The sequence below is a fragment of the Panulirus ornatus genome, chromosome 41 (genome assembly GCF_036320965.1).
Source record: "Panulirus ornatus isolate Po-2019 chromosome 41, ASM3632096v1, whole genome shotgun sequence".
NCBI lineage: Eukaryota > Metazoa > Arthropoda > Malacostraca > Decapoda > Palinuridae > Panulirus > Panulirus ornatus.
Window position 1 is genome coordinate 3,227,961 of NC_092264.1, and position 24,063 is coordinate 3,252,023.

Sequence of the window (24,063 nt, forward strand, 5' to 3'; positions counted from 1 at the left end):
GAGTACTTTCGAAAAAGCACGTAATCGAAGATGTTATTTTAGAATGATTACGTTTTGAATGATTTTTTATACGAATAAATTCATGTATTTCCAGAGCATGAATATAAGAATAATTTTATCAGAACCATTTGGTTCGTCCTGAATATGGTCTGGGAGCAACAAGAACATCGCCCGGGACCAAAGTAAAGATGTCAAGATTCCTCATTTCTCTCGCCATTAGCAACGACCCCCTACAGTTCAGATTGCCGTATGGCCATGAGTTATATTGCTCCGCTGCCTGGCAACAGACCAATAACTCATGGCTCTACAGCTCTTGAACTGGAAGATGGGAGGTCGCTCCCGATAGCAGGAGGACTGAGGAACCCATCCCAGCCAGCAACGATGCTGTAATGAATTTTTAAAATACTCCGGCTTGATCTATTGCAGGGTACGGGGGGTTAGTTAGCCATCCCTTTCACATTATTGGCAACAAACTTGACAGTTACTAAGCTTTCGGTATTTCGTCTATTCTCCCATTTGTCGGGTAAATGAGCAAGCAATGCGAGTCAAATGGGCTTCCATTACGTTCGTAGGGACATTACATAAGCGAGGTTGGAGTGGGAGGTACGGAATTATTGGTTCCTTTGTCTCATTTGGTGAGGGAGGAATTACCGTGGTTGACCCACCCCATTGCCTTGTGGCCGCAAGGCTATAACACACACACGTTATGCGAGGCTTCAAAATGCGTCTCGATCACTTCTCCTGTGGCCTCCTAGTGTGTGTATCCCGGTCATCATATAAGACCTGTGGGGGTATATTTCTACCAGGTGTCACACGAGGCTTGTTAGCATTAAAGTACGCCTCATTCACCCACTAGATTAGGCTTTATTGAGGTCATTAATGTCAGGATAATGAGGGATATTTCACCTCATCCCCATATCATCCGAGGGGTCCAGGTTGTGTCATAGATGAAGGAATGCTACACGCTTTTCACTTCTCTCACGACCTTTTTGTCTTATCTGCAGGGAGGAGAACAGACTTCCCGGCAAGTCATTTGTATAGATCAGGTTTTCTACGTACGTTTACTGATCTATTCATATATCTCTACTTTATGAACTGTTTTAAGGATAACTTGCTATAGCAGTCCGCGGCCTTTACCTCAAATTTCACAGAAGTCCTGCAGTATCAAGATATAGGCAAGTCCAGGTCAAGACATAGGAGGGGTAGTGAAACGTGCGTTGCAACCCCCGCAGAGTTTTAGAAGAGGTAGTAAAACACGGGTGGAAATGCCCGTAGACTTCTTTCGCGACATTGTTAAATTCTGGATTTGTAAGTTCTGCATCGTTTTCTCTCCTTTATGAAGAAGTATGACTTGGTAGGACTATATCTTCTGTGTCAGTGTAATATGGTTTGGTAAATCTATATTTTATGTAATGGTAAAATATGGTTCGGTAACTCCAATGAAGGTTTGCTAAGTGAGCTAAATGTGAGGTTGTGATTTTCCGTTGATGTTTTGATGTGAAGGTCAGATATAGAATGTTATTCCACAGATCTTTTCAAGTTAGTAATACGTTAATCGTGAAGTATAGTGTCGTTCATATGTTTGATGGCAAGATATGTAATGGGCAAGGATTATTGATTTCCTCGTAACCATTTTTAAATGGTTTTATAGTAACAGGTATAGGCTCCATCTCAACTCGCAACCCCCTTGTTATAGCTCCATAATTCCTTCAGGAATTTATATTCGTCTGTCAACCCATTCAGATGCAATCCATTTCCCTCTGGCAAGTTATTTCTGTACATTAGAAGTAACATTGGCCCCTCACACTGAACTCAAAGGAGGTCCTAATTATATTCTCGTGGCTGACTCTTTGATGTGTCTTATTTTCTACCTATCGATTTAGTATTGTTATGATCCATCACTGAGTCTTCTAGTATCACTCGTCTCGACATTAATCTTGCCAATTCCTTCAGGGGACTTTGGCAGTGTAACACATAACTTAATTCATCTACTTATGTATAATTCCTTACCAATGTGTTACTGGGCTTTCGTTGTACGTTCGTATGCCTAATCCCATCCAAATCTCTCTACCCTTTGAATGAAATCTATTTTTATCTTTTTTAACTGAGAACCGGATATCTGTGTGTGTATTTGTGCACAAAACTCATGATATATATATATATATATATATATATATATATATATATATATATATATATATATATATATATATATATATATATATATATATGTCATTGGTCTTGTGCACAAACACATTCAATAACGTGAGTGTTCTCTGTACAAGTAAACATATATATGCAGTTCCCAGGTTTCAATTTCCAGCTGAGTGATGACGATTATTTGAGAATCCCAAACTGCCGGTGATTCCGTTGCTGCTAGCAAATATGGACAAAAGTTTTCGCTCGGCGACTGACAACATGTTGGTGCAATCCACCAAACTGCCTACTCTCCCCACCCACCCACCCAACCCCTTCCCTCCTTTTGTTTGATTGTGGCATTGTTTCGATGGATGGGGGTCGGACGATTACGTCGTTTCGTCAATGAAGTGATGTATTTTTTTGTGTAACATGATGTAGCTGTCCTTTGTCGTATGTGAGCGTCGTGATGTACTCGTAAGATTTTGGCAAGTCAAGGTCCTCAGTCATTCAGTACCTGCTCGAGAATAAACTGTTTTATGATATATTCTTCTGTATCAACCAGATCAGAATACCTGTTTGTGATAGCGACACACCTTCCTTCGTGAGTGATTCTATTTAGTCGATCTTTAGAATGTATATTAGCCACGACAATTTGCCTCATAGAAAAAAAGGGAATTCACATGGATCAAGGTGCCCTCAGCATTCCACAGTCCGGAAGGGTGTTGGTTCACATGGATAGGAGGGAGACAGACCTGGTCGAGATCGGAGGCAGTGAAGGAGGCGAGGAAGTGGCCTAGAGGCGTGGTCTCCGAGAGGGTGAGGTTGACCAGGGTGGTGGCCAGGTGAGGGTCGTTGTCGTTGTCATCTTGAAGCTCCACCCTGACCCAGGCAGCGTCCAGGTGGCTCCTCATCTTCCCATCGCTCCTCCGCCTGCTTCGCGCGCGCACACACACACACACACACACACACAGAGGAAAAGAAAGTAAAGTTTGATATAATATACATCAGGATAACGTCTGTATGATCAACAAACAACTCTTTTCCCAGAGAAACAGTCTTAATTTTCCATATAACACCCCCCCACAACACACCAATGAACATTACAAAGATACATAAAACCCTTTTTTATTTTTTTCATAATCATTTTCTAGTCCCATTACGTTTTATATCAAATCATCATTCACCATCATCCCATTTTCGTAAGCACGAGATCATCCCCCGAGAACACAGAAGGTTCCTCTGATAGTGAGGGTCTGTGGTATCATACCCACATGAAGAGAGACGCCAGTGTACAGACACGTCAAGTTCTTGTCTTGAGGTAAGTAGATCTTAACTTCTACTCTCGTATTAAGTTAGGATGATCCGAGTAGGAACGGTGAATCATGATCATTTTGTCCATAGACTTTTTTGTAAGAGATTATCAAAACTTAGAACCACTAACTATGAAGCATAGAACATAGATTAGAACCAGTAGTCGCTTTGTATCTGTGAGTTGATTATAAGGTGAAATCTAAACGAAATTAGACATTTCAACGAGATATGTACAAATGGATTCCATTTCAACTAATTTCTTAGTGACGGTATCTGATTGTTTGAACAACCGTCCTTGGATAACCTGAGGTATGATGAGCTGAACATATCATCCGACCTTTTAGGGTCAGGTCAAAGTATGTGTGTGGTTCACCGTCAGCACAAAGTACCTCAAGGTCATACTGTCCATTTCAAGTGGTTACGACCTATTTTATGGTTAATAGAGTTGCATTATTTATATCATACACATATTAGGATTAAGGCAGATGTATTATGGCCAATTTAGCTTCTAAGCCTTTTTTGTTTAGGACACCTCGTGTTCTGTTGGATAATGTCTTACCTTATCCGAGACTTGGACCTTAAACCTGAAGCCTGCTCGCTGGGCTGGGTCCTCGTAGTCCAAATTGTGTAGCGCCTGTAGGGCTCCGCTGTAGTTCCCTGACGCCACTACAGAGAACCTCTCCCAGCCCGTCCCGCTACCCTCCACCACCTGCGGCAGGAGGAACAGGTTAACTCGATAGTCATCATCCCCTTACAGGCTCCTCTCTGTCTAACCCTGTCAGATAACGTATTGCAAAGTCGTTAACTCATCCCTGCGTAAGACAGTGGAAGGCTTAGCTTATAGCGTACCACGACGTCTTCAGTATGTTTGCGTGTATGTCTGTGTGTGTGTCTTTGTATAGACGCCTGTCTCTTTTACGAATTGTGAGTCTACCATATTGTCTGTCTTCTTTACATATTTACCTATGGGTCTGTCTGTTTGTATGTCTGTTTGTATATCTGTGGAAGGGAAGACCTCGTTGCTATATTCGCCATGGTTTAGTAGTTCAATGTACCCTTAACTCTGCATGATGTAGAGGACTTACCCGGAAGGCGAAGTCGTTGGTGGTGTCTGGGTCGTGGACGGAGAGGAGCGCCAGGGAGGTGTTGGCCGGGACGGTCTCGTGTACTGTGACCAGCCACTCCCGCCTCGTGAAGTGTGGCCCGACGTCGTTCTCGTCGCCTAGCGACACCACCACCGTCCCCGTGCCTGCGGTAGAGCCACAGTAGACGTCATTGTGGTATAAGATCTCACCTCCTCATTCTGTCTGTATCCATTACATTCTCCCTCATACATTGTCTTTCTGTTAGTGATGTGGGGAGTACCGCACGACTGTGTGACGGGGTTGTGTCGCTTGAGGTAGCCTGGGTGAGACACGGGGAGTAAGAGAGGGGAGGATAAAAGCCTCCCCAGGAGAGAGAGAGAGAGAGAGAGAGAGAGAGAGAGAGAGAGAGAGAGAGAGAGAGAGAGAGAGAGAGAGAGAGAGAGAGTGCAAGTGCAGGGACATTCTGTAGCATTATTGGCATTATGGTATACGATTTCATACTTGACATCGGGAAGCCAAACTACTTCAACAAGGAGTTGGGTTACTGAGACGAAGGTGGACCTTGACCAATATGGTAGTGGTGATGGTAGATTCAGTGTCTCTGTTAAGGAAACTGAACTCGTCATCTTCCACCGTACATTTCAAAAAGAACCTGTGTTCTGAATCATCTCTCTGTACAGAAATCGGTCTTTCAATATAGAGTAACTATAGTACTCTTCAGAGTGTGTGTCATTCAGTCATGCAGACATATTTACCTTAGTATTTACTTAAGTGTTGGGTGTGTGGCCTTTGAGCCGACGATATGACCCTTTAGTATAACAGCATCAAAAGCGAGGTCAAAGGACAGGATATATATATATATATATATATATATATATATATATATATATATATATATATATATATATATATATATATATATATATATATATATCACCAAATGGACGTATCGTTGTGCTCAAGGGAAAGTATATATGTGAGTTCATGTGGTCAAAGCGTCCGTCCATCTGTGTGGGTTCTTATGGTGGATGAGTTGGGCCATACTCGGGCCTGAGGTGGATGACTGGCTTATGTGGAGTGTCGTAGTCCCTGGATGAGGAGAAGGATGCAGTTGTCTGAGGAGATCAGCCATATAGTGTGCAGTGGAGGCAGTCTGAGTTATTGAGGTCATAATGATAACATTATTATTATTGTTATTCATGTATTATTATTATTATTATTATTATTATTATTGTTAGTGTATGATTACCATTATTGATTTTATAATTGTTATTATTGTAGTTATTAGTAGTATTACCATTATTGATATCATTATTGATGTTAATGTTGTTATTAGTACTTATTAGTAGTTATTAGTAGTTATTAGTAGCAATGCCAATATCATTATTATTATTATTGATGTTATTGTTGTTATTAGTAGTTATTAGTAGCAATGCCATTATTATCATTATTATTGATGATGTTATTATGTTATTATTGTTATTAGTAGTTATTAGTAGCATTGCCATTATTATCATTATTATTGATGATGTTATTATGTTATTATTGTTATTAGTAGTTATTAGTAGCATTGCCATTATTATTGTTATTAGTAGTTATTAGTAGCATTGCCATTATTATTGTTATTAGTAGCATTGCCATTATTATTATTATTATTGATGATGTTATTATGTTATTATTGTTATTAGTAGTTATTAGTAACATTGCCGTTATTATTATTATTCATGTTATTATTACTATTATTGTTGTTGTTGTTGTTGTTGTTATAATGTATGTCGTTAAAGATGTGGGATGAACAGAAGAAAGATAAACATTCCATTGATATGTACACAATCAGTAAGGGTGGAAACATAGTGAGGGTACGAAAGCTCTGGGTAGGATTATCGTTGTCTCTTTGTGATGCATTTACTTCTGATTTTCTGTTGTCTAGTGTCGTGTTATTGTCGTGTTGCCAACTGTGTTTTTTTTAGATAGATTTCGTGTCGCTTCGTGTGAGTGAGGGTTAAAAAAAGCAATGTAGTAAAGGGATTGTGGTATGTAAAGGGGGTTTGTTCGTATAGCTGGCTTTAGGACTTCAGTTTTTGTCAGTCCATTCAATGAAGGTGTAACCATTTTCGAATATAGCTGGCTTTCGGGCTTTCAATGTTTGTCTGTCGATTCTATGAAGGTGTAGCCATTTTCGAACAACAAATGAAAGACTATAAATCATCTACTAAAAAAAAAAAGGATAGGCACCAATTCATTCTTTTAAAGTACCCTTTTTGGGACAACCAGTAAAGTATTCGAAAAAAAAAATAAAAGGATGCGAAATCAGCATAACGAATGCTGTGGACGTTCTTAGTGTACCGCACGTTCCCTGCCAACTAGAGTGCGGATCAGCGCCCACGTTCGTGTTTACATTGCAGATGTCACATCACATGGAAATCTAATAGAGGAACCAGGGAGAGGAGTGTGTCGTTATCGGGATTACGTGCTGGGGGTAATGGGTGGTGGGGGAGGAGGTCTGTCTTTCCTGATGCTGAAGCCACGTAGAGGCACAGTACCCGTCGCCAGCCTCCAAGTACATTTGTCGTAAACGCCGAAAGATAGTGTGGGGGGACGTGAACATGGCAGTGAGGCCCTTGAGCACGATGGTACGTACAGCCTTTTAGGCATGATGGATTGTGGCAATTTGATCTACCTGTGGAGGTTCATGTTAAGAGGCCAGGCTATCATACCTATGGGTCGTACTGTCGTGCTCAAGGGTCGTACAGACGTGCTCACAGGGTCGTGCGGGGGGCCTAGCCACTGTACCCTCTCAGAACCTTGTCGTAAAACGTGAGAAATAAACTGTTACTGACCTTTGAGGCCTCCGCCGTCGGAGGCCACGACCTGAATGACGAAGGAGGATGTCTGCTCCCGGTCCAGACAGCAGAGCGCCGTGCGTATCCTGCCGGAGACACAGTCGTCATACTTGGCAGAATTAGAGTCAAGGGGTGACGAAAATCACCTGGCCTGCTGTAGCTAGGTTTATGTAGTGATAACATGCCGTATCTCCTTCCCAGACACCTAGTCATTCGAATATCCTCGTTGATCTGTGTGTGTGTGTGTGTGTGTGTGTGTGTGTGTGTGTGTGTGTGTACACAATCATAGCACTAAAGACATGATGCATATATACAAGGTTATGAGACGGGGCAACACGAGTGTAAAATCTCTATCCCCGCAACACACAAATCATGATGTATTCACACACGCACACACACAGACACACACACACACACACACACACAGACAGACACACACACACACACAGGTCGACTTCCTCTCGTCCATTACTCTCGAGATGGACGTATTTTCCACCGTGCTATCTGAGCTCGCCTCCCCCCCTGGACTCCAGCGACTCACTCACCTGCCCGTGACGGCGTCAATGGAGAAGATGGGTCGCCCGGACTGCTCGTCTATGACGTTCTTGTCGACGGAGTAGGTGATGAGGGCGTTGGTGCTCTCCTGGGGGTCGTCCTGGTCCGTGGCCTCGACCCGAGTCACCTCCGTCCCTGTCGCGCATCGTATCCCACCTTTAACCCCCTCGAGTACGACAGTTCGAACTTTAAGGCTTTTCGGTACGACGATTTGACGCTTTAGGTACGATGGCTTGAGTCTCGGTTTACGGTGACGCAATCCGTCGTACTTAAGAGGATGAATCAACGTACTTTAAAGCCTTAGGTCGTTGTACTCAAGGGGTTAAAGTTCGTGGTAATCATGGGGTTAAGGTGACCTGCTGACGGGGTTGAAAGGGATTCAAAGGGATTAAGTCATCGCACTCAAAGGGTCGAGTTGTATTTAAGGGGTTCACTCGTCTTACTGAAGGGGTTAAATCGTCGTAATAAGTAACGCCAAAATTGGTCTGAGTGAGAAGAATTCCTTACATAACGATAATTTAGATGGTAAAACGCAAGAATCTCTCCTCAGCCACGATCAAAGGAATGGAAATCATGTCGATAAGGTAACTCTCTACAAAGAATTTCCTCACACGGGAACTGAAATTAGATCAACACTGAAGCAGCTTTTAGTGAAGTCGAGGGAAGAGGAAAAAAAAAAAATGAGATCATATCATTGTACTTCCAGATGCAAGCCAGAGGTAGTGACTTTATAAAGAAGAAAAACAGGTCGATTACTACTATATTTTGTCCAGCGTGCCCAAACTTCAGTGTCTGATTTCAGTAACACGAGATCGTAAGTGGCAATTTTGTAGGTAGAGTAATATGAGCTACTGCTGGGCAAGTGAGGTCTGAACTTTTTCTCACTCTCTAGATACAGCTCTACAGGAATGTCTGCTATGTTATGTTACGTTTCCCTTTATCTTAGAGATAAATGCATGTGAGTGATGTCCGTTCATACCAGAGCATCTCCATCGCATGATGTTAAATGATGGCCCAGCTTATCATCAAATACATTGTCTTAACTCATTATCTAAACTGATTATTGGGTGAGTAATGGCTCCGAGAGGTTCTCAGATGGTATAATACTCGGGAAATATACAAAGGATTTGTTGAGGAGTTCCGAGTAACTGACCTGCGTCGGCGTTTTCCAAGACGGTCGCGTCAATGACGTCGTGGGGGAAGAAGGGGGCGTTGTCGTTGATGTCCTTGACGTTGACGTGGACCTGGGCGTGGGCGGTGTGGGCGCCGTCCGTGGCCTCCACCCACAGCTTCCATCGCGCCCGCCCCGACGGCGCGTCCCGGTCTAACGGCTGCCACAGACGGGAAGACAAAATCACATCAGTTGTCCCTCCCACCTGAACGTCTCCCTCTTGAAGGGCCGCATCATCTCTCCATTAATTTATTTTGAAAGTAACTCTGTGAATGAGCTGTGGAGTCAAGCCCTAGGTGTTCATCACCTCAGGCATTATAGTAAGGTCAAGATATCGTAAAGGATATATATATATATATATATATATATATATATATATATATATATATATATATATATATATATATATATATATATATATATATATGTATGTATATCCCAGAAGTTTCCCTGAAGAATTTTATGACTCAGCGGTTCAGACCCTTGCATCATTATGGTACAATGATTGAGCACAAGGGCACGACCCTTGGTGTGAGGCGGCCCAGAGGGGTCAGGCCAAAAGGTCACGTCACCTTACGCCGCCGTGGTGCTCAAGGGTCGTACCGTCGTGGTAAGAAGAGGGAGGGATGAAGTACGTGGGGAGTGTGGTACCGTACCCTGAGGAGGTGTATGTGTCCGGTGGTGTGGCTGATGGAGAAGGTCGTGTTGGTCTCTGGATGGTCGTCTCCGGCCAGTGTGTACCGCAGCTGGTCCATGTCGCTCTCGTCGCCGTCCTCCGCCACCACCTGCCGAAGAACGACACACACCATATGGATCAGTGTGATACCACTGTCGCACCAGATAGCTGAGGTCAGGTGGTGCCACTGTCATACAAGGTGGTTCGACTTGGTTCATACGAGCTTAGGGCAAGGTCAAACGAACCATACCACCTACGTCGTCAGGTGGTACGACCCCAAGTAGGTCATTTGATATAACCACACCAGCTGAGTTAGCTTGTACCGCTACACCCGCTGCATCAGTTCACACCACCACACCAAACAGGGCCAACTCACTCTACCACACAAGCTCAGAGGAGCCCATCACAATTCAGTTGGTCAGCTGTATCATTACCAGTTCAGACCGCTAAACCAGCTTGGATCAAGTCGTATCAACGGTCCATCAGAGTCAGTTTAAGATCGCCATACCTGCTGGATTAATCCCCACACTAATCCCACAGGGATTAATATGTAGATCATCACATAGATTAATACAGTAAGGAAGTCTACAGATGTTATGCCTCTCATGTGAACCCCACAACATCACAACGGTGCAATAGTCCTTGCTATTTTTTTTTATCCTGAGGTCTACAGAGCGTAATTAAAGTGAGCTCATCAGTAGTTTCAACTGTTTCACGACAGAACTACAGTTCTCCTCCGCGTATCAAAAACATGGCTCTATGGAGAAAAAATCATTTCCGAATCCAATATCCTCTTCTTTCAACTCGTATCTTCCCATCCCTCATCATTCACGCCTTTTTCCTTCACCATTTCTCAGCATTTCTTTGACGTATCGTATCTTTTTTTTTTTCTATATCTGATTTGAAATGGAATTTAGTAATTACATTATACACCTTAGCTTTCGAGGCGACGTGAATCTTCAGTGATAATATATCCTGAAAGAACCCCAGCCCCTCTTGCTTGTGCTTAATTGAGTTTTGCCTTAATAAAGAACCAGATAAAAGTGAACGTCTGCGTTTTCTTGATAATGCATAAGGAATAGCAGTATTAAAGGCAGTCCTCGTTGCCATTTCCTGTGCATGAATCATTCAAGAGGTTAAGGACGAATACGTGGATGATTCGACCAGGTTAATGACGAATACGTAGATCATTCAGTCAGGTTAAGGACGAGTACGTCAGTCATTTGACCAGGTTAAGGACGAATACGTAGATCATTCAGTCAGGTTAAGGACGAGTACGTCAGTAATTTCATCAGGTTAAGGACGAATACGTAGATCATTCAACCAGGTTAAGGACGAATGCGTAAATCATTCGACCAGTTTAAGGATGAATACGTAGATCATTCAACCAGGTTAAGGACGAATACGTAGATCACTCAACCAGGTTAAGGACGAATGCGTCAATCATTCGACCAGGTTAAAGACGAATACGTCGATCATTCAACCAGACGACAGTCTCTATTTAAACGTACAATGATGAGGATAATCGACCTGTTTGAGCAACATCCATCGAAATCGCATGATGCAGAGAGAGACACCTTTGAGAATTACGACTTAGTACTGATGTACGTCGAAGATAAACCATCATTTTGAACCCTCGAAACGTATGTGGTGAAACACCTCATCGAATGAGTTTCAAGATGGTCTGCAGACAGTTCAGGTGTGAGACTGTGACCACTCGAGCCCAAGATCCTATTAAGGAGATCCCATATGTTACTGGTTTAGTCAGGCAGTGTGGACCCTCTTGTGTATGCAGTCCTCCCTCTTTAACCTGCGTCGTGGCCAACTGTTTTTATCAGTGGCTGAGTCTTCTCAAGGAGAGAGGGAACTTAGTGTACGTGAGAGTGGGAAGATGTGGACGAAAAATGAGACGTTCAGTTTTGATGATGTGGTGCGGTCTTTCTCTTTCTCAGAACGTCGCCTGGTGCATGCTATGAGGGGATGTGGTTTATTGTAGAGTATCCTGATGTATTTGATGGAGTACCGTGTTGTATTGTGGAGTACCGTGTTGTATTGTGGAGTACCGTGTTGTATTGTGGAGTACCTTGATGTATTGATGGAGTACCGTGTTGTATTGCGGCGTCTCCAGTTGTGTCTCCAGTTGCAGAGTTCCGTTCTGGGTTGGAAACTCCCTTGTTGTATTGAAGGTTCCCGTCGTGTACTACAGAGTTTTCTATTTTGTGCTGTAGGTTCCCATACTGTAGAGGGGGAAGAGGAGGAAAAAGACTTAGAGGAGGAGGAGGAAGATGAACAATGCCTCCTACGCTTTGCGTACCGGTGGACACTTTGCTTTGCGTAACGATGGCCACTGTGTGCTGCAATGATTCTCCACTGTGGTGTCGGCGATGGCGGGCGGGCACTGTGAAACATGGCCAACGATCAATAGATTAATCTACAGAGGAATAATCACGTGAGTGGTCGATTCGCCTACTTTCCTTCCCCTCCACACTATTTGGCCCTTACAGCATGAAAAGCAATTAGTGTGGTGTTAATTAACAGAGGGGTCCAGGGCGGTGGATGAACGAATATTATCATCACCCCCCACTTAATCAGTTGAAAGAACGCGAAAAGATAATCATCTTGTAATTATCAACGTCGTTAAGTATATAGACACGGTATTAGACTATATCTGGGGCAGGGCGGGCTCCTGTAAAGAGTCCAGTGGGTTACTTGTTCAGTGATAGGAATTCATCGCGTGATTGAGACAGACGTTTATTTCCGTGTGTAGCTCGGAGGAACAGCCACGGATTCCGGAGGGTATAAAGATATACCGCCACGGATTATGTCGTACAACGTTGGCTCGAAATGATCCATATTCATGGTTATGAGAGTGGCCGAGGTACCTGAAGCAAAGGATTACGGAGAAAGAAAGAGTGAGTGGAAGATAAAGACATTGTGGAAGAAGTCATAGATTCTTTCCCTTTTCTGGGAGAATGACGTAAAAGAGGAAGGGTTGAAATACAGTGTAAGTACCCCAGAGGGTCTTTTATGGAGCTGCCAGAGACCAGAGAGAAAGACCAGGGCAGAGGCATCACTCTGTCTTAGAAGAGAAAGAGAAAGAAGATTATAAAGGCTGTGGTGATGGGGACGAGTGTGGTTATAACTTACCACTCCTGAATACGGGCAGATATGCATATGAATGCAGTGTGGTAACCATGGGAGGGGGATATGTTGGAAAAAAAAATATGAAGAACACTGGCAATACGACGAGGTAGAGGGAGTTTGAGGTACGCCCTTGATGGGGTTTGAATCTCAACATTATGAGAAGGAATATATGAAAAGGCTTAATGCCTGAAAACCTGAATGCACGGAGAGAAATGTTGGGGGAAATGAGAACTGCGAATACTGGAGCGTATCATGTGGTGGATCACAGGAGGAAGGGATGTTAGATCCATTCATCTGAAGGGTTGGCGTCGAGGGGCAAACATTGTATGAACGAAAAGATGACACACCACCACCACAGGATGTGAAGTGGAAAAGGCTTTTAGACGTGTGTCTTCTGTCTTATAATTCTCCTCCTGGTTGATAATACACTGAAATAGATGATCCCTTCTGCCAATATTTACGTTTATGATGGTATTGTATTATATTTATTTAAGATCAAACACCCTTGTCCAGATCACATGCGTTCCTCACCTCCTTCTCTCTTATATATTTTTTTCTTACGTTTATTTGGAGACATTCACAACGAGGGAGAATTAGGTTCCAACCTTAAAGGGGGCGAACAGGAGTCCTATCCCAGTGATCAAGGGGCCTGTAGGGAAATTCAGGGCTCCGCTGTAATCGACGCAACCTTGATATATATATATATATATATATATATATATATATATATATATATATATATATATACATAATGTATATATATATATATATATATATATATATATATATATATATATATATATATATATATATATATATATATATATGCTCCTCTTCCCACTGCATTTCTGAAGAGTTTTTGGCGGGCATGTCAGGTCCGCCAAGTAAGCCAATGCCGCAAGCCTTGTCGCTCTCCTGGAAATATGAGACCACGACTCCATGTCATCTAGACCCTAGGGAGCGACCTGTAGACTGGGCCATGTATCTCGTTGCAAAAGAGAGATTGGACAGCGCGCCTGTCGCAGGGCCTTTGGGACAAGACTGCCACCCGTCGCGTGTTTGTTTTTCAAACGTTAATTTACTTTTTGCCTTTAAAAGTAGCGAGTTTAACGCGTCGCTCGACATGTTCATCATGTTAACTGTGGCACAAAATGAGTCGAAAATCGCAGAAGGTCTATAGCGAACCCTTAGTGGATAGATAGATGCATAAGGCATTACAGAGATGATGTAGTACATTACCCTCGTGTCTTTTCATCGAGGACATTCATTTCCTCATTCAAGCCTCCCCCCACCCACCGCTCTACACTCCGTCCGCGGAGTCTCGTAGTTCACACTAGGATGCAGCCAGGGTCACAAGGTGAGCCATCTATGCGGCTGGATGGATTGGGTTGCCGTGCGTGATTAATCCAATCACAGGAGCTCCCTTAACAAGATCTTCAGCCTAATTAATCACAGACGCGCTTGGCTTAGCTTCAAATGATCGTTAGCCCACGGTTATGTATTGGTCATTAAGATGTACCTTTCCATTTCGTTCAGGAGACCTTATGATCACGACGTGTGTCTCTTGTTAAGGTATAGGAAACTACCATTATAGAAGCAAGCTATAGGGGACTACCAATATATAACCAAGGTATAGGACGCTGCCAGTATATAACCACTCACAGTTATATTGATCCTCCGTCATGTATAGAACCCTGATCACCCATACATCTCTCGGTATCGTCCGCCATCCGTCTTCATTGAGAACACATGAATGAAATTCAGGCGACACAGAACACATTGATACATATGATGCAAAATCGCACTCAGTGCCCATCTTAGCCCCACGACCAGACACAGTTAATGGAGGGATTAGAAAAGAATTGATATTATTCCAGCATTAAGCTTAAGGTGTTTCAGGACGTCACATGTATTGACCTATCTTAAGAAAGTAGGTTTTTTCACACACACACACACACACACACACACACACACACACACACATACATACATACATACATATATTTTTTTTCATACTATTCGCCATTTTCCTCGTTAGTGAGGTAGCGTTAAGAACACAGGACTGAGCTTTTGAAGGAAATCCTCACTTGGCCCCCTACTCTGTTCCTTCTTTCGGAAAATTAAAAACGAGAGGGGAGGATTTCCAGCCCCCCCGCTACCTCCCCTTTTAGTCGCCTTCTACGACACGCAGGGAATACGTGGGAAGTATTCTTTCTCCCCTATCCCCAGGGATAACATATATATATATATATATATATATATATATAGGGAGCTGTTGCTTCGATGCATAACACATGACAACTAGAGAGTGGACATGACTGAATGAAGACATTTCTCCGTCTGTCTCTGGCGCTGTCTCGCCAACGTGGGAAACGGGAAACAAGTATAGGAAAAAGAGAGAAAAAAAAATATATCTATATATACACTTGGATTTGATCTTGTTCTTAAATTACTATAATTCCACATATAAAGATGATTTTCCCATCTCATACGTTGTGGATATGTGCTTACAGTCGTATATGGAGAGTATACTAAGACGATATAAAAATTTGTTATATCGTTATACGAATCGTCCACGTGGTAACAGAATAGCCTCGTCCGCTAACCTGGAACCATACGAGTTTGGCTTAAAATGCGAGTAATGTAGATTAACCGACCTGATGGTAATGGACGAGGTATTAATCAGGGAGTTGCCACAATGTACATTACTGATCCCTGACCTAGTTTGGAAACTGCCTGTTTTGATTGCGTTTTGATCGGTGGAATTACCTTCTGCGGGGATTTTCTTTAGCGAGGCAGAAATGCAGTTTTGCTCCCGTGCCATCCTTACGTAGTGCGAGTAGTGTGTGTGTGTGTGTGTGTGTGTGTGTGTGTGTGTGTGTGTGTTGGATGACGCTTGTGGTGGTCAAATCATGGCGGAGATTGCGTTAAGCGGCTTTTACTCTGCTTTTAGGTAACGGGGAGCAACAGCAGTATGATCCGACAATCAGATGTAGTGTAGAAGCCAGTCCGATCAAAGACGAGCAAGGCAGAGTATGCGAGGGACGTCTGTACTTTGATGACAACTTGATGTTTCCTATGTCACGACGGAGGGAGGGAGGGAGGAGGGAAAAATATTATCTGTGGTTGGAAATCTGAACAGCTTCAGATGCTGGGTTGTAACATAGACTTGCAGAAACAGAAGACAGACGAAGGATATGGTAAGGCGTTCGCAAGATGCAACACAGACACCGTCTAGTTAACATGTCGCAAACATAGCTGTAGATGGAAGGCAGGAAAGAATGGACTGTGAATAAAGTGAGAATGAAACTTAATTATGTTTTGAGACTGGACTAAGACTGACTTTGTATTATCAACATGAATACCCCATATTTTGTTTTAGTTAAATGAGGAAGTAGATGTTACTATACGAGGAATATAAGTTGAGTGCCCTTGTATTTAAAGTGGGAGTATGGATTGCACAAATGGTGCAACGCGTTTGTGCAAAAGTTCACATAAAGCGAATGTACTTTTATGATATAGGACTCGGACCCAGCCCGCGTGATTCATGGTCAGCAACGCTACCCACCACACCACAGAAGCAGTATTCTCGTATTCCAATAACTGTAAATTCTATCAAATTTTATAACTTTATACATTACGTCTGGTGGTGTTCACTAGTTTGAACGACCTCTGCTCTTAGATAAGGACGCGTAGAGTTGAGTTTCTTCCGCCCTGTAACAGGAATATATTGTTGAAGAAAACATTTTCTTTATCATTTATTTTTAATTCTGATAAAACACCAGACAGGTCTGGACTTTTTAGTAAAGGCTGCTGCTGGCAGTTATTTATTACAGATCATTAACTGGAATTAGAGCAACATAACGAAAAATTTAGATGCTTACACTAATGGAATATTTAATGAAAAAGTATATATATATATATATATATATATATATATATATATATATATATATATATATATATATATATATATATATGATATTACAGTGCTAGATATGATAGTTTAAGAACTGTTTCGTCTGATAATGAATTCGTTTTAACATGAGAATGATAACATTCACAGAGATTTATGAAGGTAAAAAAATCATAAGAAATACATATACATACATAACTCTGTAGGAAATGCATCCCCCATAGGTTACATAGGTTAGTGTGCCAATGTCCTGCTATGCTGATACATTCAAAGGGGGTGAGTGTTTTTATTTTATGTGACTGTAATGGATGGAGATGTGTATTTGCAGTCGACGTATATATATTTTTTTTCTGTTAGATTCATTTATGACCAAAAGAGTATGATGGTACACATCTTCAGTATATATGTAGCACGTACATAGTTTAATGCATCGACAACTGTGTGAGTCAGGGAGACTGACCTGCAGGTCAGGGAGACCGACCTATGAGAGTCAGGGAGACTGACCTGCAGGTCAGGGAGACTGTCCTGTAAGAGTCAGGGAGACTGACCTGTGAGAGTCAGGGAGGTTAACCTGTGAGAGTCAGGGAGACTGACCTGTGAGAGTCAAGGAGACTGACCTGTGAGAGTCAGGGAGACTGACCTGTAAGAGTCAGGGAGACTGACCTATGAGAGTCAAGGAGACTGACCTGTGAGAGTCAGGGAGACTGACCTGTAAGAGTCAGGGAGACTGACCTGCAGGTCAGGGAGACTGTCCTGTAAGAGTTAGGGAGACTGACCTGTAAGAGTCAGGGAGACTGTTCTGTAAGAGTCAGGGAGACTGACCTGTAAGAGTCAGGGAGGCTGACCTGTGAGAGTCAGGGAGATTGACCTGTAAGAGTCAGGGAGACTGACCTGCAAGATGGCCTTGGGAAGGTGCCGGTCGTCCTCTTCTGTGATCTGCGTCTCGAACAAGGGTCGTGAGAACGTGGGCGGCAGGTCGTTCACGTCTGTCACCAGTACGACCACACGACCATACGCCCGTTCCTCCCCTGCACGACCGCCCACCACTAACTCGTACTGTGTCGTAGGAGAAGACACAGAACCTCTGGACGATGACGCAGATGTTGCACAGATCCTAAACACGTGTATGTGTTGCACGGAAGCTAAAGCTTAGATATGGAGTGTGTGCGTTGTATAGATGCTAATGCTTAAGTATGAGTGTGTGCGTTGTATAGATGCTAAAGCTTAAGTATGGAGTGTATGTGTTGTACAGATGCTAAAGCTTTAAGTATGGGCCAAGTGTATGCGTTGTACAGATGCTAAAGCTTTAAGTATGGACCAAGTGTATGCGTTGTACAGATGCTCAAGCTTAAGTATGGACCACATGTATGCTTTGTACAGATGCTAAAGCTTTTGTATGGGGCAAGAGCACGTCTCACAGAGTTTACAGCTTAACTTTGCAATGTGCAGTTTTTTTTTATGTCTTTCTAAAGACAGATGTGGAAAAAAAATTACGTTAGTGTCTTGGGAACTTATACATCAACATTTCCCTCTTCTGAACCATACATGGAAAAAAATGTAAATAAAACACTTGAGTATTCAATGTAACACACACACACACACACACACACACACACACACACACACACACACACACACACACACACACAGCTGGTCAGCCTTCAGAGAATTTGGCCCTGAAATATACATTTCAGTAAATGAAATTATAGATTCTATCCAGTTGAATCCATGGTTAGGCTGGTACATCTCCAGTTCCATAATGCATACAAGAGGGCAGGTCATCTCTGGTGGTTGTGAAAAGCGCTGTTCAAAATAACTGGTCGTCAATGTACATTTCTCTTGATTAAACGAGTTTGTCATTTCCTAGATATATTCATGAACGGCAAAAAGCAATTCTGGTATCTGTTCTCCTGTCAGTCCCAACTAAACAAAGGTTGATACACACACACACACACACACACACACACACACACACACACACACACATATATATATATATATATATATATATATATATATATATATATATATAACCAGGCCATTTAACATATCTATGGCACAAGATAAGGTGCCTGAGGACTGACAGAATGCATTAATGATGCCATTACATAAAGGCTGGTGGGGAGCACAAGTGTATTCTCGACCCTCAGAGATGCAGGTCTGTGGAGTACATCTGGTAAGGTGTGTGTGGGCGAGTGATGACCAAGAGGGATGTTTGGTTTCAGGAGGCAGAGGCTGTGTGTGTTGGTTGACCAGGTTTTAAAGAACCTGTGTGAATATAACCAATGAGAATGAGGGTGTTTTATGGGTGGCATTTATGGACCTGGATATAAGATATTTTAGGAGTGGTAAGAGAGGGTTCATAGAAGGTGCTAATGTGTATTTCATGGAGTAAATGTTACTAAATGCTTTTGAGGCGTTCTGACTGGGAGAGTAATGGAAGGGAATGGGGTCGTGGCTCCAGGTGAGGCTATGTGTCTGCATCAAGGATTTCTGATGTCACCTCATTGGTCAAACCTGTTTATTGGACAGGGTGGTTCGCGGTTCATACCAGGGGTGTGACGACATGAGGTGGGATCTGACATGACCTCTGTGCCTGTCTGCAGAGAGGCGGTGTAGGTTCGACATGACGCCATTACTTTGTAAATAGTGTCGAAATGTGGTGTGTGAGGGGTAGACATGACCCCTAGGAACACTGAAGTGCTGAGGTGATTGGTGTACATTGACTTGTCTCTTGAAGTGCGTGGACATGACTGATATAACTTCTGTCTCCACGGTTGTCATAGATGTGTGTGTGTGTGTGTGTGTGTGTGTGTGTGTGTGTGTGTGTGTGTGTGTGTGTGTGTGTGTGTGTGTATGAGAGGGGTAAATGACCTCTCGTGATGACTGACCTGACTCCTACTCTCATAACACATACGTTGTCTCAAGGACTGACCTGACCCTTGACACCTCATAACTTGGTTGTGCCTCGAGGACTGACCTGACTCCTGGTCTCATAGTCCAGTGGGGCGGTGAGAGTGAGGTGACCAGTGCGTGAGTCAGCTCGGAACAGGCCGCCCATCCCTCCTGCCACAACGCTATACACCACTTCGGAAGCTGTCGTACACACGAGAAAAATCCATTTCACAAATCTGTATATACGTATATATATATATATATATATATATATATATATATATATATATATATATATATATATATATTATATATTATGATTTATTTTCATTTATTATAGTTTCTCGCTGTCTCCCGCGTTAGCGAGGTAGCGCAAGGAAACAGACGAAATAATGGCCCAACCCACCCACAAATACATGTATATATATAAAAATGCCCCCACACACACATATACATATCTATGTATTTTACCTTATACATACATATACATACACAGAGATATACATATGTATATACATATATACATGTTCATGCATGCTGCCTTCCTCCATTCCCGTAACTTAAAACATCTTGAGGAAAATTGTTTCAATTGCTCTAACTGTTGGAAGATAACAATGCAGGTAGGAAGCAAATAGAACTCAAACGTTGTTGAAAGTTTATCTTCCTGAACACAACTGCACACCTCGCACGGGTCGTGCTCAAGGGTCGTACCGTCGTCGTGCTCAAGGGTCGTACCGTCGTCGTGTTCAAGGGTCGTACCGTCGTCGTGTTCAAGGGTCGTGCCGTCGTCGTGTTCAAGGGTCGTACCGTCGTCGTGTTCAAGGGTCGTACCGTCGTCGTGTTCAAGGGTCATGCCGTCGTCGTGTTCAAGGGTCATGCCGTCGTCGTGTTCAAGGGTCGTACCGTCGTCGTGTTCAAGGGTCATGCCGTCGTCGTGTTCAAGGGTCTTACCCTCGTGGTCAAGGGCCGTACCGTCGTCGTGGTCAAGGGCCGTACCGTCGTCGAGTTCAAGGGTCGTACCGTCGTCGTGTTGAGGGTCTTACCCTCGTGCTCAAGGGCCGTACCGTCGTCGTGTTCAAGGCTCGTACCTCCGTCATGGTCGTGAGATAAGCAAACAACAGACTTCCTCTTTTTTTTTATCCTCTCAGCTTCTCTAACTTCGACGGAAAGGAACAGTTCGAGAAAGAACATTTAAAAAAAAGAACAAGAAGACAAGATTCTCGACTCTACTGTTTGTATTGCTGCAAGCGTTGCTCCCGGTGAGGATGTGAGGTCTAGTTCTGAGAGAGAGTGGGGGGAGAAAAAATCCATCTATTGATATGTAAATGACAGTCAAACAGCGAGGGTTGGATCCCGCTAGAGGGGGAAACCTTTTGGAAAATGTTCATTAAAGTCCTTCGCATTTTTTTTTTTCACAATGTTGGTGTCCCATTGATAACTTGTATACCTAAATGTTCTCTGATCTTGCGTGGAGTTCACATTATGTTCATCACCAAACGGGTACGGTAAATACAGAGAATAAATCGGGTTTTACTTCCGTCATCACATGCAAAACAGTATTGATGTGTATTTGACCAGAGCTCTCACGTAACTGCCGAAAAGCTGGTAGATATTGGAAAAAAATTTGCCAATATGATATCAGGTCAAAAGCACAGAGAAGTGCGTGGTTGGCGCTACCATCCTGGAGATGTATAAGTGGCAAGAACTGCAACTTGAGAGGAATGCAAACTTGCAGATGTCGTGAAACGGTGTCACCATTGTTATAACAACTGTACAATAGCGATAGGTGGGTTGATGATATCATCAAACAGTCCCAAAGATATCTAACGCACAGTCAGCCGAAGAGATGTCTGTTCCTAGTCTTCGTAAGTATCAAAGATTCGAAAAATCCTCGAGGATAATGTCACGTGCAAATTCATGGACCAGCGTAGAAGACTCGGTACCGGCTTCTTAGCTTAGCTTTAGAAGTTGGCCTCTCTGCTAAACTAATGAACGTGAGAGATATTCAGACATTATCCATCTGGAGAGAAAGTTAAGACATTTTATGCTCAGGCTGGATACATGTCTCGAAGCATGGAACTTCGGCGGTCCGAACAGACGCCCGCTCTTGTGAGGCAAAGTTACGAAACAATTAGACCGACCGCTTCTGGTCTCATGTTTTGACACTGACGAGGTGTCTGTTGTTGTCATCCTTCGTCTCGAGAATTTAGGGACAGACGTATGTCCGTGACTGTACGTGGGTTGTCCCACTGTTAACAGGTAACTAAGTGGGTAATTTAGGTGGTGACAGGTACGAGTCGATTATCTACCTTGTAATGATAATTATGGGCCAATTTGAAAATACGTCTCCGTTGTATATCAGTGGACTGTTACGATTTTCTTTCTTTTATTTTTCCTCTGATGATGTGATCATTACACGAAAGTGCACTTGGGAACTTATCGTGTTTCATTTCCCCGCGGACTCATAGAAATATATATATATATATATATATATATATATATATATATATATATATATATATATATATATATATATATATATCAGTGTTGAAAACTAGGTTTAACTTAGTGGATATGAGAGGCAAGGAGATTATAGATATATCATTGGTGGGAATGAACAGATAACAGATATGACAGATATAGGTAGATGAGGCATCTCTTGTTGGGCGGGGCGGGCTAAGCTCTTACGTAGGGGCAAAGCAATACTAACTCGTGGTGTTGGAGACTGCGTGGAGTGTCAGCAGTAGAACAGGCGCCGTGTTCTCCTTGACGAACACCTCCACCCTGGGCTGCGTGAAGAACAGGCTCCCCCTACCCACCACTTGCGTAACTGTCAGGGGATAGAAGGAGAGATCAGTGCTGGAGGAGCAGATGGCTCGGCCGTGGTAATGATAGGCACACTGAGGGGGGATGGTACGGACATAACTCACAACACGAATAGCATTCACACACACACACACACACACACACACACACACACACACACACACACACACACACACACACACAGAGGATCAGACAGTAGTGTGAATGCCGCCTGATACGGACACTGAAGCCCTAGATAACACACAACTTTCCTTGATCAAAATAAAAAGGGAAGCACCGCTCGTTATACTGAACGCCAGATCAGAAAACAGTGAACTCTCTGGATAACATGTTGCTTTCCGGGACAGAGAACCAATGGTGGAGACGCTCAGCCTTTGTGAAGGCCAGTGATCCTCTCGACATATCAATAAAGTCGTGGAACCTCCTTAAAAATATGGTAGGGACGAGCTCTTTGTCTTCTAAAACTCTTGAGATGTTTAAAAGAATCTATTCCTCGTTAAAGACTATATCACCGATGAAGACTCGAACTCCCAGTTAGGCAGTTAGAGAAGACGACAGACACCTGTTGTCAACCTGGACAATAATTTCATGGAGTTTGATGCCATACGTGCCGCCCCACCACCACCTCCTCCACAAAATGTACACAGTTCAGCTACACCCCTTCAGCGCTCTGCTGCTCTTGAAGGACGAGGGTACCCAAGTGAACCTGGCACTTCATTAAGCACCAGTCGGTGAGATTTATCTGTATTACTCTCACATGGGAACCCAGTGATATAGGAGTGTGTACTGGAGGACCCGAGAGGAAGCTGTACGTCCGTGATGGACGAAGTGGTGAACTTCAGGTTACAGGGCTGCCAGCTGATGAGATTATCACCTTAACCCAACACGTAATTATAGATATGGAAATGGGGAATGATATTGTGTGCTGCCCCATTCTCTCTGTATATATATATAGAAGGGAGCAGACTCCACCTTGAAGTAATAACGTGCGCACGACAGTGCAGTCTTCAAGTATGACCCCTGTGGGGGATGAGTAACGTGACCTTTGGCGAGACTCAGAGGTCAAACTGGCGTGTCTAAGAGCCGTGCAGCAGTCGTGCTCAAGCGGTTAACGAGGATGGTTTCTTTTTCGTAAACTATAGTTTATATCAAAAAGTCGAGGACATCATAACGATCAAACTGGGCGGCTGTGAAGGCAGAGGGGTCCGACAGTGACCCAATATCTTACAATGTTTCAGGCCCGGCTCAATGACCCCATCACTTTGGCAAATCACTGCACTGAATATTAAGCCACAGCCTTGTGGTATACTGGGAAAAAATGCAATAAACGTGCGTTGGTTCTCATAATATATATATATATATTTTTTTTTTTTTTTTTTCATACTATTCGCCATTTCCCGCGATAGCGAGGTAGCGTTAAGAACAGAGGACTGGGCCTTTGAGGGAATACCCTCACCTGGCCCCCTTCTCTGTTCCTTCTTTTGGAAAAAAAAAAAAAAAAA

The 24,063-nt window shown here is 43.1% G+C and overlaps 1 protein-coding gene across 1 annotated transcript in view; it reads right to left on the reverse strand.

Moving 5' to 3' along the window:
- Nucleotides 1-24,063, reverse strand: part of LOC139761627 (putative neural-cadherin 2) — a 216,499-nt gene that overhangs the window by 23,936 nt on the left and 168,500 nt on the right. Inside the window, 11 exon segments of the mRNA XM_071685900.1 lie at nucleotides 2,892-3,041; nucleotides 3,043-3,069; nucleotides 4,010-4,159; nucleotides 4,536-4,699; nucleotides 7,376-7,464; nucleotides 7,924-8,068; nucleotides 9,087-9,264; nucleotides 9,761-9,889; nucleotides 17,732-17,896; nucleotides 19,821-19,936; nucleotides 22,446-22,565. Coding sequence (XP_071542001.1) covers nucleotides 2,892-3,041; nucleotides 3,043-3,069; nucleotides 4,010-4,159; nucleotides 4,536-4,699; nucleotides 7,376-7,464; nucleotides 7,924-8,068; nucleotides 9,087-9,264; nucleotides 9,761-9,889; nucleotides 17,732-17,896; nucleotides 19,821-19,936; nucleotides 22,446-22,565 — 1,433 coding nt within the window.